We start from the raw sequence: 14,400 nt of genomic DNA on the forward strand, positions 1-14,400 counted from the left end.
CTACAATATAGCTGGACCGATTGGAAGAGACACATCCACTCCTCTTGGCCTTATATGGTTTTGGATAAAACCATATTAGTAGGCTGACATCACATTTGGCTTGATGCTCCTCACCTCCTGCCTTCAGATGCCCAAAGTTCCTGTCAGTGGAAAGTGATCTAGAGGCCAGTCAGTGGAGATTCCCACCACATACAGGGCGCTCAGCCTTGTTGGGGGACAGCGGGCCCCCAGGGAAGGTGGGCAGATAAACAGCCGTGACCGCCGATGCTGAGGGTGCCAGCCACTCTCCTGAGCACCTTGCATACTCACAGAAACCCCACCACCTCCTAACTTGATAGGAGCTCTTTTTGCCCCTGTTTAACAGATGAGAAAACTGAGCCACAGAGAGGCACCCAGCAGAGCCACATTGCGAACCCTCTGCTGTGTGTCTCTAGGGGGATCGTCACAGCACAGGTGGCCGGTGCTATGGGTCCTGTTTATACAGGGTGCCACCTGGGCCCCTGTTTCCCAGCCCCCGACATGAACCCTTAGTAGGTTAGACCAACTGAGGGGTGTACAGCCCTTTCCAAGTAGCTAAAGGCCAGTTATACCTACAGACATGTGGCCAGGGTCTGCTGTGCTCCAGTTCCAGGCAGTCAAGCTTCTGTGTTCGTGTATGGCGAGGGCTGGGCCCACGCTAATCCCAGTTGGCGATCACACTCCAGGGGGGAAGGGCTGCCTGGTGTCTGCAAATCAGCAGGTTCCGTGGATGTGGGATGCACGGGTCCCCATGGTGGTGGCCAGGGACTTCTCAGGAAGGGTGATGTCTGATGGTTGACGGTTCCAGGAATGCAGAGGGCAGGGCACAGGCAGTGGGACCCCCGAGGGCAGAAGCACGAAGGGCATAAGACCCTGCCAAGGGGAAGGGGGCACCTTGTGTTGCTGGGAAGGAAATGTGAGGGGTGTGCAGGAACCAGGCTACCTGCTGAAAGACCTTGAGCTGAGCCGGGGGCCCGCTCTGGGAGCCTCAAAGGCCTTTCTGCTGCACGCGGATGCAGCGGGTCAGATAAGAAGGGGCCTGCTGGCTGCAGGGCCGCTGGTGCGTCTCCCTAGATCTTCTTATCCCCTGACCCCGCCTTGCCCCTCCCCTTGGCCTCACTCCTTTGCCGGACGCCTGTCCTGTTCCCCTGCCGCAGCCCCTGGTCTGCCTCCCACCCCTTTCCTCTACGCGTCCTCCTCCTCTCTGTGCCCTGGCTTCCGGCACATCCTGGTACTTCTAGTACCCTGCAGGCAGCAGCCTTCATTTGCTGACCCCTCAGAAGTCCTCTGACCAGGAGACCTATTACAACGTCGTGCGGTATTTATAGCACTCACAGCATACTTCTACTGTGCTCCCGTTGGAGGCTGTTGCAGATTTTGTATCTTTGTGGGCGATGTCAAGCTGTGTCCTGATTCAGAACGCGCTGGCCCAGCTTCCCGAAACATTTGCACTGTATTTTGGGCACCTCTCATACGTTTTGTTGTAGCTTATCGTGCAAAGGCTAAGATGCTGCTACATGCTGATGAATGCATAAGGGTTCTTTCTGTCTCATTCTTGCTGAGAATTTCTCCTGAGATCCTTCTGGAGAATGGTTAATTGTTGCTTGGTCATAAAACTGTGATTTGTAACACAGAACAGAAAAGTGCATAAAACTAGTAAACAATTATAAGGCCAAAACCCAGAATGTGCACCCTGCCAGCTCTTCAAGCCCCCAGCCTGCCTGTCCAGCTCGCCCCTCACAATCCTGCATTTGGTGGTAATCACGTTCTTGCCTTTCTTTACGGGAGACCAGCAGCGTCTGTGAACACCATGGTTTAGCTGGGCCTGAGTTTGACTATACAAGTGGAATATCCACTGTGGGTTCTTACATTCCCGAGGTCCGCCCGCACCCCTGCCGCTTCCAGTCCTCCCCACCTCCAGTCTCTGCCTGCGACTGTGATTCATTCACTTTCGCTGCTGTTTAGGATTCCGCCATCTGTTTATCCATTCTGTTGATCTGAGTGGTTTTCTCTGGACTTTGTTTTCACAGCCTTGGTCATCTATAATTTCCTGAGCCTGTGCTATGAATACCTCGGAGGGGAAAGTTCCATCATGTCAGAGATCAGAGGGAAGCCCATCGAGTGAGTATAAAGTCCCCGGGAGCCTTCCCCACCGCCCTGTTTCCTGGGCCTGATGTTCTCTGAGCCGTCCTGGCATCAGCCAATCACACAGACCATCTCTGCCTGTGACCTTGACCTAGTCTGCCTTTCTTGCACCTCCTGAGCGAGGTCATTCACTGGGACTCTGGGGAGGGCCTGCCTGGCTTTCTCCTCCTCTCTCTTCCTGTCCTTTCCTGTCTGCCTATGTTTTCCCTCTTGCAGTTTTCACATTCAGTGCCTTTCAGGTTGATTTGTTATCCCAAGGGTTCCTGCCGCATATGCTGTGTCTCTCCCAGTTCTTGGCCTCAGGCTCAAAGACTGCCCAGGATCCGAGCTTGATCCCCACCCTGGCCTGCTCCACCCCGGCTTGTCAGGGTGTGAAGGAGTGAGGGTGGCCTGCCCCCGCCACTGAGTCCCAGCTTTCCTGAGTCCCAGCTCTTTCTTTGCTCACCAGCCCTTCTCCGCTGATCTCTTCCAGGTCCAGCTGTATGTATGGCACCTGCTGCCTCTGGGGAAAGACTTACTCCATTGGGTTCCTACGGTTCTGCAAGCAGGTGGGTACCCCCTGCAACTGCCCTGGTCACAAGTTGCAGGCCGGGGACCAGGAGCCTGGGTCTATGCCCTGGAGCGGCAGCTGCAGGGACCAGGCTACCCCTGGTTGACAGAGCAGTAGAGGCAGGTGTCAGGCCAGGAGGACCTTGCTTCCGGTCCGCCAGCAGGTTTCCCGTTTCCTGCGAGGCACCCACTCCCCAAGCTGTTAGGGATGCGCGAGCTCCTCAGAGGAACATTGGCAGGTACCCCAGGGGTGTCTGATGCAGCCCCCAGGCAAGAAGTGGCCCCAGACGCTTGCTCATTTCATCCAAGTCTTGGTGTGTGTGTGTGAGAGTCCGAGGAAATGCATGGGGATTCTGGAATCTCAGTGTGAAAACGTATCAGATGTGGCTAGAGCCAGGAGGGTTTCTGCACTGAAGAACACGATGGAACAGACCTGCGCAGCCTCTGGTTCTTTCCCCCGTTTCCCACTTGGCAGGCAGCCCAGCAGCTTCCAGTTTCCAGATCCGCCCTCCAATGGTCTCGAGTGGCCTGGGAGGAGGCAGAATGGTGTTGTGCTCAAGTGCCTGGGTCTGGGTCTCTGACCGTCTGAGTTTGAATTCCAGCCTCTCCTCTTGACTATGTGACTTTGGCTAAATTAGGAAACCTCTCTGAGCCTTTGTTTCCTTTTCTCTGAAATGAGCATGATACTTAACCTCAAGGGATGGTTTGAGGAACAGATGAAGGAAAGCCCTTAACACAGCCCTGCCTCTGAGCCTGCCATCCCTTGCTCAGGAGGGCCTCAGGCACCGTGCCCCGCTGGCAGGACCCCAGCCATCTCCACAGGGCCCATCAGCCCATCCAGCATCGTGCATCATCATCTTGGGAAATGAAACTCACAGCCCATCCCCAGACCTGCTGGAGGCTGGCCTCTCTGCTCCCTCCTGGGCGGGGCCGCGCCCAGTGCACGGCCCCACCCTCAAAGCCCTGCTTAGACAGCCAGTCTCCAGTTCTTCCAGATCTTCCTTCCCTCGGGTGTTTCTAAATTCAAAACCTCCCTTCGGGACCTGCAGGGAAAGAGTTCACACTGTCCTGGCTTCAGGGTGGGGCCTCTGAGAGCCTTTGTTTACTAGTGCTGGCCCAGCTGTGACTCTCTGCCTTCTTGGAGGATCAGATTGTGTACGAAGTGTTGATGCCAGATCACTAGCTTGGTTGCCTTGTTGAAAATTGCTCCCCAGCCTTGTGGGCCCAGATGTTCCGCTGCTGGTCCTGGAGGTGGCGGGGACAGGTAGTCAAAGGCGAGAACTAAAGAAACCTCTCACCCTTTGCCCTTGGAGAGAGGACACCGCGGCTTTGTCATCAGGGCCACCGTCTGGCTCTGAATCCTCTGCCGCTTCAGCCAACCCCCCCCATGCCTTGGTTTCCTATCTGTACCCTGGGGGTGATGACAGACTTACGTCAAGGGGCTGTCCGGAGCACCACATGAGCTGAGCCAGGGCAGCACCAGCGCTTATTTCGGACACGCTGCTGACCCTCCCCAAAGGTGCTGATCCTGCTTCCTTGAGGGGGTGGGGGGCAGCAGGGTTTGTGGGCATCACCCATCTAACCCCACCATGCGCGCCTCTCCTCTTGGCAGCCCTGCAGCTCAGCTCGCCCTGGCTTCCCCTGCAAACCTCACTCGAGCCCCTCTTGGATCAGAAACTTAGGGTTCCACAGGTTACTTTCTCTGCTCTGAGGTCCTTGCCCCATTTGGAACCACACCAGCTTAGCCTTTGAAAGCTAATCCCACCTCCCCAAGCAGGACCTTGTGGCAGACATTTATTGGGTTTCTAGAGAGTGGTAAATGGCAACCCACTCCAGTGTTCTTGCTTGGAGAATCCCAGGGATGGGGGAGCCAGGTGGGCTGCCGTCTGTGGGGTCGCACAGAGTCAGACACGACTGAAGCGACTTAGCAGCAGCAGAGAGTGGTAATGGCACCCCACTCCAGTACTCTTGCCTGGAAAATCCTATGGACGGAGGAGCCTGGTAGGCTGCAGTCCATGGGGTCGCTAAGAGTCGGACACGAGTGAGCGACTTCACTTTAACTTTTCACGTTCATGCATTGGAGAAGGAAATGGCAACCCACTCCAGTATTCTTGCCTGGAGAATCCCAGGGATGGGGGAGCCTGGTGGGCTTCCGTCTATGGGGTCACACAAAGTCAGACACGACTGAAGCGACTTAGCAGCAGCAGCAGCAGAGAGTAGTAAAGTGAAAGTTGCTCTGTCTTGTCCAACTCTTTGCAACCCCGTGGACTGTACAGTCCATGGAATTCTCCAGCCAGAATACTGGAGTGGGTAGCCTTTCCCTTCTGGGGATCATCCCAACCCAGGGATCGAACCAGGTCTCCCACATTGCAGGCGGATTCTTTACCAACTGAGCCACCAGGGAAGCCCAAGAATACTGGAATGGGTAGCCTATCCCTTCTCCAGGGGACCTTCCTGACCCACGAGTCGAACGCAGGTCTCCCGCATTGCAGGCGGATTCTTTACCAACTGAACTACCAGGGAAGCCCCTAGAGAGTGGTGCTTCTCGTGACTACATGGGCACTGCAGCTCCCCTTGGCATTTACTGGGGCCTCTGGAGGGACTTGTGGAAACTCTCCTGAGGGCTTCTTTCAGTGGCAGAGGCCTCTGCTGAGTGCTCAGAGGTGGGAGACCTCCAAGGGCAGCCTGTGTGGTCTTGTGCTTCAGTCCCTGCACAGCGACCCTGCCGCAGGGGGCTGGTTACAACCATCCTTCACGCACAGCCACTCAGAGGCTGAGTGACTGCCCCCTTGAGCTTCCGCAGCGGGTAGTTGATGATGCCAGAATTCAGACTCATGTCGGGACTCCAGGCCTTTCTTGGGCTTTGGACTACTTCCTATTTTGGGGTCATCCCCATCGTCAGTAAAACCCTAGCTCAACATAAATCCTAGACCCAGGCCCAGAGCATGGGGCAGAGGGCCAGACCTGGGGTGGACGAGGAGGCCCTCACCCACCCGGAGTGGGAGGCCTGCTCCCCGCTGCTGCCTGCACACCAGCACTTAACACCTCGCCCTTGTCTGCTATCTGCCCCTGGGCTGAGCTTGTGCCCCTGGCTGCCCCCTCTGCCAGTCCTCCCGTCTCTAGCATGTTCAGTGGTCTGTCCTGTGGAATCTCTGTCTCTGCGTCTCCTCCATTCTTCCTTCACACCCACTTGTCTTCGCACGCAGCCGCATCGCCCTATTACTGTCTCATGTCTTCTGCAGACCGCAGTTCCACCGGGGGCAGGACAGTGGGCGTCTCCCATCCGCTGGCTTCTGGCACCAGCCCAGCTGGCCAGAGGAGGTGCTGCTTCCATGGTCCGTGTGCTCAGCCTTGACTCTTGCCTTATCCCCAACAGGCCACCCTGCAGTTCTGCGTGGTGAAGCCGCTCATGGCCGTCAGCACCGTGGTCCTCCAGGCGTTTGGCAAGTACCGGGATGGTGACTTTGAGTAAGTGGCGGGTCCCCTCCTCCGAGGTGCGTGTGGGGAGGAATGGGCAGCTCTGCCCAGAGGCTCAGGCTCTGGCTGAGGGAAGCAGTGGCCGCAGACTGGCCCCACGCCTGTGTCTGTCGTCTGAGTGGAGGGCAAGCCTGACCCCATCTGTCCGCACGCCTCTCTGCACCCCTGAGTTGCCAGGGCCGGAGCCTGCCAGTGGTGCCATCACACTTGGCCCCGCCTCTGACAGAGGAGCATCTGTCAGACAGTGGGGCCCCTGGGGGGAGGGGGGGCAAGAAGGGACAGTGACCATTCCCAGGTAGGGGACGAGAGAGCCAGATCCCTGAGATCCCCAGCTCGAGTCTCTTCTGCATAGATTGACATACAAGCCCCGCTTGAGGGTTTAGTGAACATGACTGTGTGTCTAGGCCCTGAGCTTGCACACACACCCCCTGTAACCCTGCATGACAGTCCCCAGGGGTCGGTGAGCAAACAGAGGCTCAGAGGGAATGTAACGTGGCTCAAGTGAAAAGAACCAAGCCAGGTTCTGTCCCTTGGACCATCAGACTGAGACCCTGCCCCCGAGGCCGCCTGGAGTCCTCTGCCAGGAGTGTGGGCAATGGAGCTGCAGGTGGCAAGGCTCACCAGTGCCCTGCCCACTTGTATCAGTGGCTTGGGGAGCACTGCTCAGGGAGCCTTCTGAGAGCCATGTGAAGGGGCATGCGGGCAGGGCAAAGCGGGAAGGAGGCCCCTTGTCGCTCAGAAGGGTCTGTTCAAGCCCGAGAATGTCCCCGGTTCCTGCAGCGTCACCAGCGGCTACCTCTACGTGACCATCATCTACAACATCTCCGTCAGCCTGGCCCTCTACGCCCTCTTCCTCTTCTACTTTGCCACCCGGGAGCTGCTCAGCCCTTACAGCCCTGTCCTCAAGTTCTTCATGGTCAAGTCTGTCATCTTTCTTTCCTTCTGGCAAGGTGAGCCTCCTCCCGGCCCCTGCAAGGCCAGCCTGTGCCTCCCTGTCCCCTCAGCCTCATCCTCTGCCTCCTGCTCACCAACCCCAGTGCCCCGAAGGCCTGGGCCACGGGGTTGCCATGGGCGATCCTGGCTGGAGCTCAAAGGGACCTCTGTCCACTGAGCACCTGTGGGGCATGAAGTCTGGGCCCCCAGGGCCTTTCACTGGATCCAGGAGCTTTGGCGGGATTGCTTCCTGGACAGGGGGATCTCAGGGTTGGTGTCCAGCCAGGACCTGGGGGGTAGTTTCCTCAAGGCTCCGGCTTGTGTCAGCACCCCCACCCAATAGGAGTAGCCGTACACCCTGCTTTCATCCTCCCGGGGGCATGTGGCACTGGGACGCTATGTGGAGGGAAAAGGAGAAGGGGATCCAGTCTTGGGCTCGAGGCCCATGGCGCCCCTTCCACACCTCCCCTTCCAGGCATGCTCCTGGCCATCCTGGAGAAGTGCGGGGCCATCCCCAAGATCCACTCGGCCCGCGTGTCGGTGGGTGAGGGCACCGTGGCTGCTGGCTACCAGGACTTCATCATCTGCGTGGAGATGTTCTTTGCAGCTCTGGCCCTGCGGCATGCCTTCACCTACAAGGTCTATGCCGACAAGAGGGTGGACGCACAAGGTATGAGCCAGGGTCTTAGAGTCGACCCCTGACCCCCCACCAGCTGGAAGAGTGCTTCCCAGCCCCAGCCCCTGGCCCCTCCTGCCTCCCAGGGTCCTTCCGGTATTGATGGATCAGGAGGTCAGGAGGGGACCCTCGGTGTAGGAAAGGGGCCACAGAGGTCCAGGCACCCCTGCCCCCAGTTACAAGGTGTCGATGGGGGTGGGGACTGGTCCTGGAAGTCAGTGGGGCTGAGGACTGGTCCAAGAGACCCCTGGTCTCTTGCAGCAGGTCTGGAGTATGGAGACCTTGAAATGATAAAGCACAATATCCCCATGGGAAGGCCAGGACAGAGACCCTGGGATAAACAGATTCCTAAGGTTCCTAATATCGAACAGCATTATCCATTTTGTCCTGTATTTCCTTGTCTCTAAAGCTTTTTTTTTTTTTTAACCTGATTACTTCTAAGAAACAGACTCGGATGGTAATAGCTTTTAACAGCTTTCTTTTTACACCTGCTAATCTTCGCTTTGTTAGAACAGCGGTTGGCAACCCCAGTTGTATTTTAAGATGCCCTGGAGACGCTCACCTTCAGAGATTCTGCAGTACTGGCCCTTGGGTTGGGCCCGGCAGGATGTGCCGCCAGCTCCCCAGGCAATTCTAACATGCTCTCAGGAAAAGCAGGGGCTGGGGCTGCCTCTGGCTGCTGCTAGGCAGAGAGGGGAGGCTTGGGACGAGGAGGAAGAGGCTGACAATGCCTGAACCAGCTCGCCCCTCGAGGAGGCAGGAGGGTCTGGGGAGGAGGAAGTCTCCTGGTCTAACACATCTACCCACGGGGTTGTTTGCTGCCAGCTCTTTGTGTGTGTGGCTGAAGGCCCATGGCCCACTTGCCTAGGCCCACCACCTGTGCCCACCATGGGCTCACTGGGCATGCTGAGCTGAGTGTAGAAACACTGGCCTGGCCTTTGCAGGGCTCCTCAGGGGCCCCTCTCCCACCCTACTTGTCTTGTGCTTTCCCTGGTTGAGAAGGGGCTTTAAAAACCTGCGGCTGCTGTAGGTGTATGGACTGAATCACCTCCAGGCCTCTCAACTCCTGGGCACCTGATTACGTTCACTCAATACACTTGCCGCCTGGGCATTCTCCATCTTTTTTCCGGTTCAGATTCTACGCTTAGTGCCAGAGGGGCTGTGCTGGCCAGGGCTCACCGCTGCTGGCTGGCATCCCACCCGCTTCCCACCAGTTGGAAGAGATGTGGCCAGCACTCTCCCAGTGTCGAGGGCAATGTCCCTGGGACCTGGTCACCCTGGTGCCTAGAGCCTGAGGCCGTGGCGGAGAACCCTTTCTAGACCATTAAGGTCTAACATGGTTTAAGGCCCTGCTTCTGTGGCCCTCCCCACAGAGGCTCTCCGCGGTCACCTGGGCTCTCTTCTTGCCCACTGCCCCAAGACACATCCACCCCCAGCCAGAAGCAGTGTGGCCAGGCATCCACCTCTAGCAAGGACCCCAGCCCAGCCCAGGGAAGCTGCTGCATGCCCTCGCCCACCACTGTGCGGGTCCTAGGCCACTGTCCACCTGTTAACCACAGCACCTGGCCTCTCTCAGCCCCCATCAGAGTTGGGTGCAAAGCCAGCTCTGTGGTGTGGTCTGTACCTGTCAAGCGCCCTCTCCTCCACGCCCCATCTATGAAGTGTTGCAAGGTTGGCAACGCCCATAACCCAGGCTCAGGATTTCTGGCCAAGCGTGAAGAGAAGGGGTGGGGGGGGGTCCCTCCTCAGGTGCAGAGGTTGAACTCCGACCAGCATTCTGGGTGTCCACTCTTTGTCCCCCAGCAGAAGAAAGCCTGAGCCTTGAAGAAGGAGTCTCCTAGATGGACAGAACTGCCCCCCCCGCCCAGGCCTGGAGGGACAGTGGGGCCAGCTGAGTGCCAGCTGGGGTGGGGGGGCGGCGGGACCTGGGGTGGGGCGGGCAGTGTACGCGGTGAGGGGCCAGCCTCGGTGATGGGCGTGAGGTGTTCACTCAGCTGTATCTTGTCTTCTGTTTCTCTGGCTCCCCTCCCTCCCCCCCTGCCCTGCTTTTGCCCCGGGTTTGGCCTCGGGCAGTGCCGACATACGGCCCTTACGGTAGGTTCCACTCTGTCTGTACGTCTGTCCTGCACGCCAGTCCTGTCACCAGCATGAGTCTCTCCCTAGCTCCTTCTCTGTGTCCCTGTCTCCTCCCACACAAGCACCCCTGGGTGTGGAGAGCGCCTGCCAAGGGTTGCCCTCTGCAGAGCTTGCCTGCTTCATCGTGTCTCTCACTGTCCTGGAACATGCCCTGTGCATTCTGGGGGCACAGTGCTCGTTGATGGGGAATTGGGGCATTTGGTTCTGTTCTGTGGCAAAGAATTCCAAGGGGGAAAGGGCACGCGAATTTGGGTCTGAAGACTGGGGCCAGGGTGGGGCTCACCCCTTACGTCTCAGTTGGGGGCCTGGGCCATCTCTGCCCCCGCTCCCTCCCTGAGGCCTTGAGGACAGTATGTTAGGGAATTAGGAGGAAGAAATAAAGAACCCGCCTGCCAGTGCAGGAGACATAAGAGATGCAGATTCAATCCCTGGGTCAGGAAGATCCCCTGGAGAAGGAAATGGCCACTCACTCCAGTAATCTTGCCTGGGAAATCCCATGGACAGAGGAGCTTGGCAGGCTACAGTCCATGGGGTCACCAAGAGTCGGACACAACTGAGCGATCAAGCACCTCAAGGCAGGGTCCCCCCCGGCCAGAGCCAGTATGTCTGCTCTGCTGTGGGTCCAGGCCCCCATCGGCCTGTTTAGGTGGAGTGGGCCCCTGGTCTCCTCTCCAGAGTGAAGGGGAGCATCCCACAGGCCTGGGCCCTCTCCCCCAACTCCCTGGGGTCCTTGCGCTCATGCCTGCAACACCCCAGTCTCCACCCCAGCTCCCTTCCCCACTCCCAGACTCCCCCCACTGCCCCCCCGCCCTGTGGCTCTTGACTGTCTCCCTTAGGGGTGCCCTGCAGCCAAAGGAGCCGTTCCTTTGCTCATCCTTTCTCGTGTCCAGGACCCTGTTCTCTGTCCCAAGAGGGGTTGGTTAGATGACACACACTTGGGACCAGGGGCGGGGGCCCAGCTGCCTTGCACCCCGCTGCCCAGACCCCTCACCCCGCCTCCCGCCTCCTCCCCACAGGCCGCTGTGCCCCCATGAAGAGCATCTCCAGCAGCCTCAAGGAGACCATGAACCCTCACGACATTGTGCAGGACGCCATCCACAACTTCTCGCCTGCCTACCAGCAGTACACGCAGCAGTCCACCCTAGAGCCCGGGCCCACCTGGCGCGGGGGCGCCCATGGCCTCTCTCGCTCCCACAGCCTCAGCGGCGCCCGCGACAACGAGAAGACGCTCCTGCTCAGCTCCGACGATGAGTTCTAGGGGTGACTGCTGCTGGCAGGGGGGAAGGACTGGGCCCTTGGCCCCAGGGCAGGGTGTGCCCCGCCTCCGGCCTCACCTCCAGGCGGAGAGGCCGGCTGGCACAGCCTTGGCATCGCCCTTTAATTTATTGGACCAGAAACACTCACATATCGCTTCAAGAGGAACAGCCCGACGCCGCCATCTGCCCAGGGTACGGCCCAGGCTCACCCAGGAGCCTTCAGGAATATTTATACAAGGCCACGGCTCTACCGCCTGGACCATGGGGAGAGGATGGTGGGAGCGACTCCCTGTGCCCCTGCGGCTCGTCCTGTGAGGACCAGCCATGCCCAGGCCCCGACGCTTGTGTTGTGGACCAGCGGCTGACGCCTTCTCAGCCCCTCACCCTCCTCCCCCAGATGTAAACCCCTCCCCCAAACACCGTGCAATACTCTCTCCCCCGGGCTCCCGCCTGCTCCCAACCCTGCTCCTCTGGTCCCATGCTAGATTAGCCTCACGTGGGTGGGAGGAGGGGGCACGGATGCTCTCTGCGGACCCTCCTCCCGACCCAGGCCTGCCTGGCATGCTGCAGGGATCAGAGCCAGACACCAAGAGCCATGGGTCCCACCTCAGAGGGCGCCTGGGCGTCCTCCGGGGCTGCCCCTTCTGCCTGCCTCACGCCCCTTCCCCTAGGCCTGCTGAGGAGCCAGCAGTCCACACTGCCCTCCCACGAGGGGTCCTTCTTGAGAGCATATTGAGCAGAGCCCTTGCATCCCAGCTACTCAAAGGGTCGGGAGCTCCCAGCCCTCCTTCCTCTGCTGGATCCTCGTCTCTCCCTGGGGCTCCTCCCTCCTGTTTCACAGGGAGGGCCTGGTCTCTGCATTGCAGACCAGCTTCCAGAGGAGGAGCAGCGCAGGCGGGAGGGATGGGGCGTGCGGCGGGGAGCCCAGAGTTGGGGGACTCCTCTCTCTGGCCCCGTATCCACACAGGACCTGGTGTCCTGCCTCATCGGCCCCACAGCCCATCTCTTCTGTGCCTTAGTCACATATGAAAGCCCCCCTACCCCCCCACTGCCCCTGCCCCTGGCTGTCAGTCTGGCCCAGACACTCCCTGGGGGGCTCCCTGTTAAGCTGCTGGCACTCAGTGGATCCTGTAGTGCAGGGCCAAGTACCCTTGGACAGGCCTCAGGGGTGGCCAGGACCACCAGTCCCCCTCCCTTCACCCACCTCCACGCCCACGTGCATGGAGCCTCCCAGGGCCAGAGCCCCCAGGCAGGCCGGGCTTCCACTGGCCACTGTCTTTGGAGGAGCCTCATGATAATGGGACACAATGCATGTTCATTCAGGCAGGAGTTCCCATCACATGAAACCCAGAGAGCACGCGGGTGTGGGCTGCACCAGCCTGGAGGAGGGGAAGGGGAAGGGGGCCCGACCCTGAGGGACCTTGACATCTCTTAACCTTTTGGCCACTCCTGGACTGAACCATGCCAAGGTCAGGCAGAGGGTTCCATCCCAGGAGTCTTCCCCGGCCTCTTTTGGCAACCAAGCCAGCACCGGGGTTGGGGGGCACAGAGGCCAGCTCGTGGGCCCCTGTTGGATGGGCCTGGCCAGCTGGTTCCAAGCTGTGCAGGAAGGCAGCGGGTAGGTGTGGGCTGTCCACGGAGAACCTCTGGACTGCCCCTGTCATTTGCTTTCATGAATTTGAGTCTCCTTCCAGGCCAAAGTGGGCTGCTGACTCCCTGTCCCCCACCCCCATCTTTGCCTGCTCTGGCCCCTGGCCGCTTGCAAGGTGGACGGGAGGTGCCCATGACAGGGAGCTAGCAGCCCTCGGGGAGATGGGGGCCGGGAACGCGTGCCCAATCACTCCACCCCTCCTTCCTAGGATGTGTAACCTACCTTGTCTTTTTATTTTTTTTTTTAATTTTTTTTCCCAATAGAGTAGCTCTTTGTACATAAAAAATACTTGAAAAATTAATTGTATGATGTATGAGAAGACAGAGTCCCCTAGTTTTGTATCTCGTGTATGACTGCCATGAGTTCCACCAGAAAGCCGCTCTATTTTGGTCTCTGTGACATTTTAAATGCGTGACAGAAGTGAGCAAATACAGTGAGAAAGAAATATATATATGAGATAATATAGATTGTATTGAAATCTCCTCTGCTGGTGGGTGAGATTTTTTTTCCCCTCAGCTCCCGTGTATGTGTGTTTGGGGGTGGGTTTAGTGGTTGTGGGTTCAAAGGTGTCCTAGAAAACCCTCTTCTGTCTGGGTTGTAGGTATAAGTGATGGGGGGGGTCACATTGCCAGACTGAAATTGGGGTCCAAGTCCCCGTTGGACAGAGTGTCTCCCCCTCTTCTGGCCAGTGGGACATTGGTCACTAGGGATCCACCCACCTCAACACCCAGCAGTGGGTTGATGCCTCATGCCAGCTTCAGTCAACCAGCTAAATGGCGTGCACCCTCCAGCAGCCCCATTCCTGCAGGTGTCTCCCTGGGGTTTAAAGAATTTCCTGTGATCCTCATGCCTCCTAGTCTATCGCCATGCCTCCAGGAGCCCACCCTCCACCCTGGGACCCAGGGCAGGAGGCCTGGAGCAGGGCCTGCCCAGTAGTGGGCATGTGCCAGACACCTGGCACCTTCCTGCCACTGCTGTATGCCTTCTGTGGCCTGGCCCGGCTGACAGGGGTGCTCAGGAATGTGGCGTGGGCGGGGGAAATTCCCAGCCCGCCACCCTCCACTCGGTCCCCCGCACGCCTTCCTGCTCTCCTTTCCGCAGGCCTGGGCTCAGTGTCTCGGCATCAGGATCCTGGACCCCAGCCTGAGAGGGGAGAAGGGCCTGTGGGCCCACCCAGCCGGTGTGGTCTGGCCCTTTCCCAGCTTTCAGATCCTCCCCAGAAGCATCCTTCTAGCCCGGCCATCCCTCCATACCCAGCCACATGGAACTCCTCCTGGCCATCAGGTGCTCTGGGGTAAGCGTTCACTCTGCCTGCGGAAGCTTGCAGCCCCTGGCATCCCCAGTGTTTGCCACACATATAACCTTACACTTCTTGAGTTGTACAGATGGGTAAACTGAGGCTGCAAGCAGTGACATAAGCCATTGAAGGTCATACAGCTAGAGAAAAACACACCCCAATTTCCCTGACCCCTGGACCACAGAACACTCCTTCCCAGGGTGCCCCAGAAGTCCTGGCAGATCAGATTAAATTAACAGGGAGGTCTGGCATGCTGAAGTCC

At 58.5% G+C, this 14,400-nt stretch overlaps 1 protein-coding gene across 3 annotated transcripts in view; it reads left to right on the forward strand.

Annotated features, from left to right (window-relative positions):
- TMEM184B (transmembrane protein 184B) overlaps positions 1–13,323 on the forward strand; it is a 50,298-nt gene extending 36,975 nt beyond the window's left edge. For 2 of the 3 annotated variants that reach the window (XM_055566919.1, XM_055566929.1), the window contains exons 4-10: positions 2,049–2,139; positions 2,636–2,711; positions 6,089–6,180; positions 6,970–7,139; positions 7,598–7,792; positions 9,872–9,892; positions 10,951–13,323. In XM_055566919.1, coding sequence (XP_055422894.1) covers positions 2,049–2,139; positions 2,636–2,711; positions 6,089–6,180; positions 6,970–7,139; positions 7,598–7,792; positions 9,872–9,892; positions 10,951–11,192 — 887 coding nt within the window. In that variant the 3' untranslated portion in view covers positions 11,193–13,323. The remainder of the gene's footprint in view (positions 1–2,048; positions 2,140–2,635; positions 2,712–6,088; positions 6,181–6,969; positions 7,140–7,597; positions 7,793–9,871; positions 9,893–10,950) is intronic. The other variant, XM_055566933.1, reaches the window with a different exon arrangement.
- The last annotated feature ends 1,077 nt before the right edge of the window (positions 13,324–14,400 follow it).

The sequence above is a fragment of the Bubalus kerabau genome, chromosome 1, assembly GCF_029407905.1.
Source record: "Bubalus kerabau isolate K-KA32 ecotype Philippines breed swamp buffalo chromosome 1, PCC_UOA_SB_1v2, whole genome shotgun sequence".
Taxonomy (NCBI): Eukaryota; Metazoa; Chordata; class Mammalia; order Artiodactyla; family Bovidae; genus Bubalus; species Bubalus kerabau.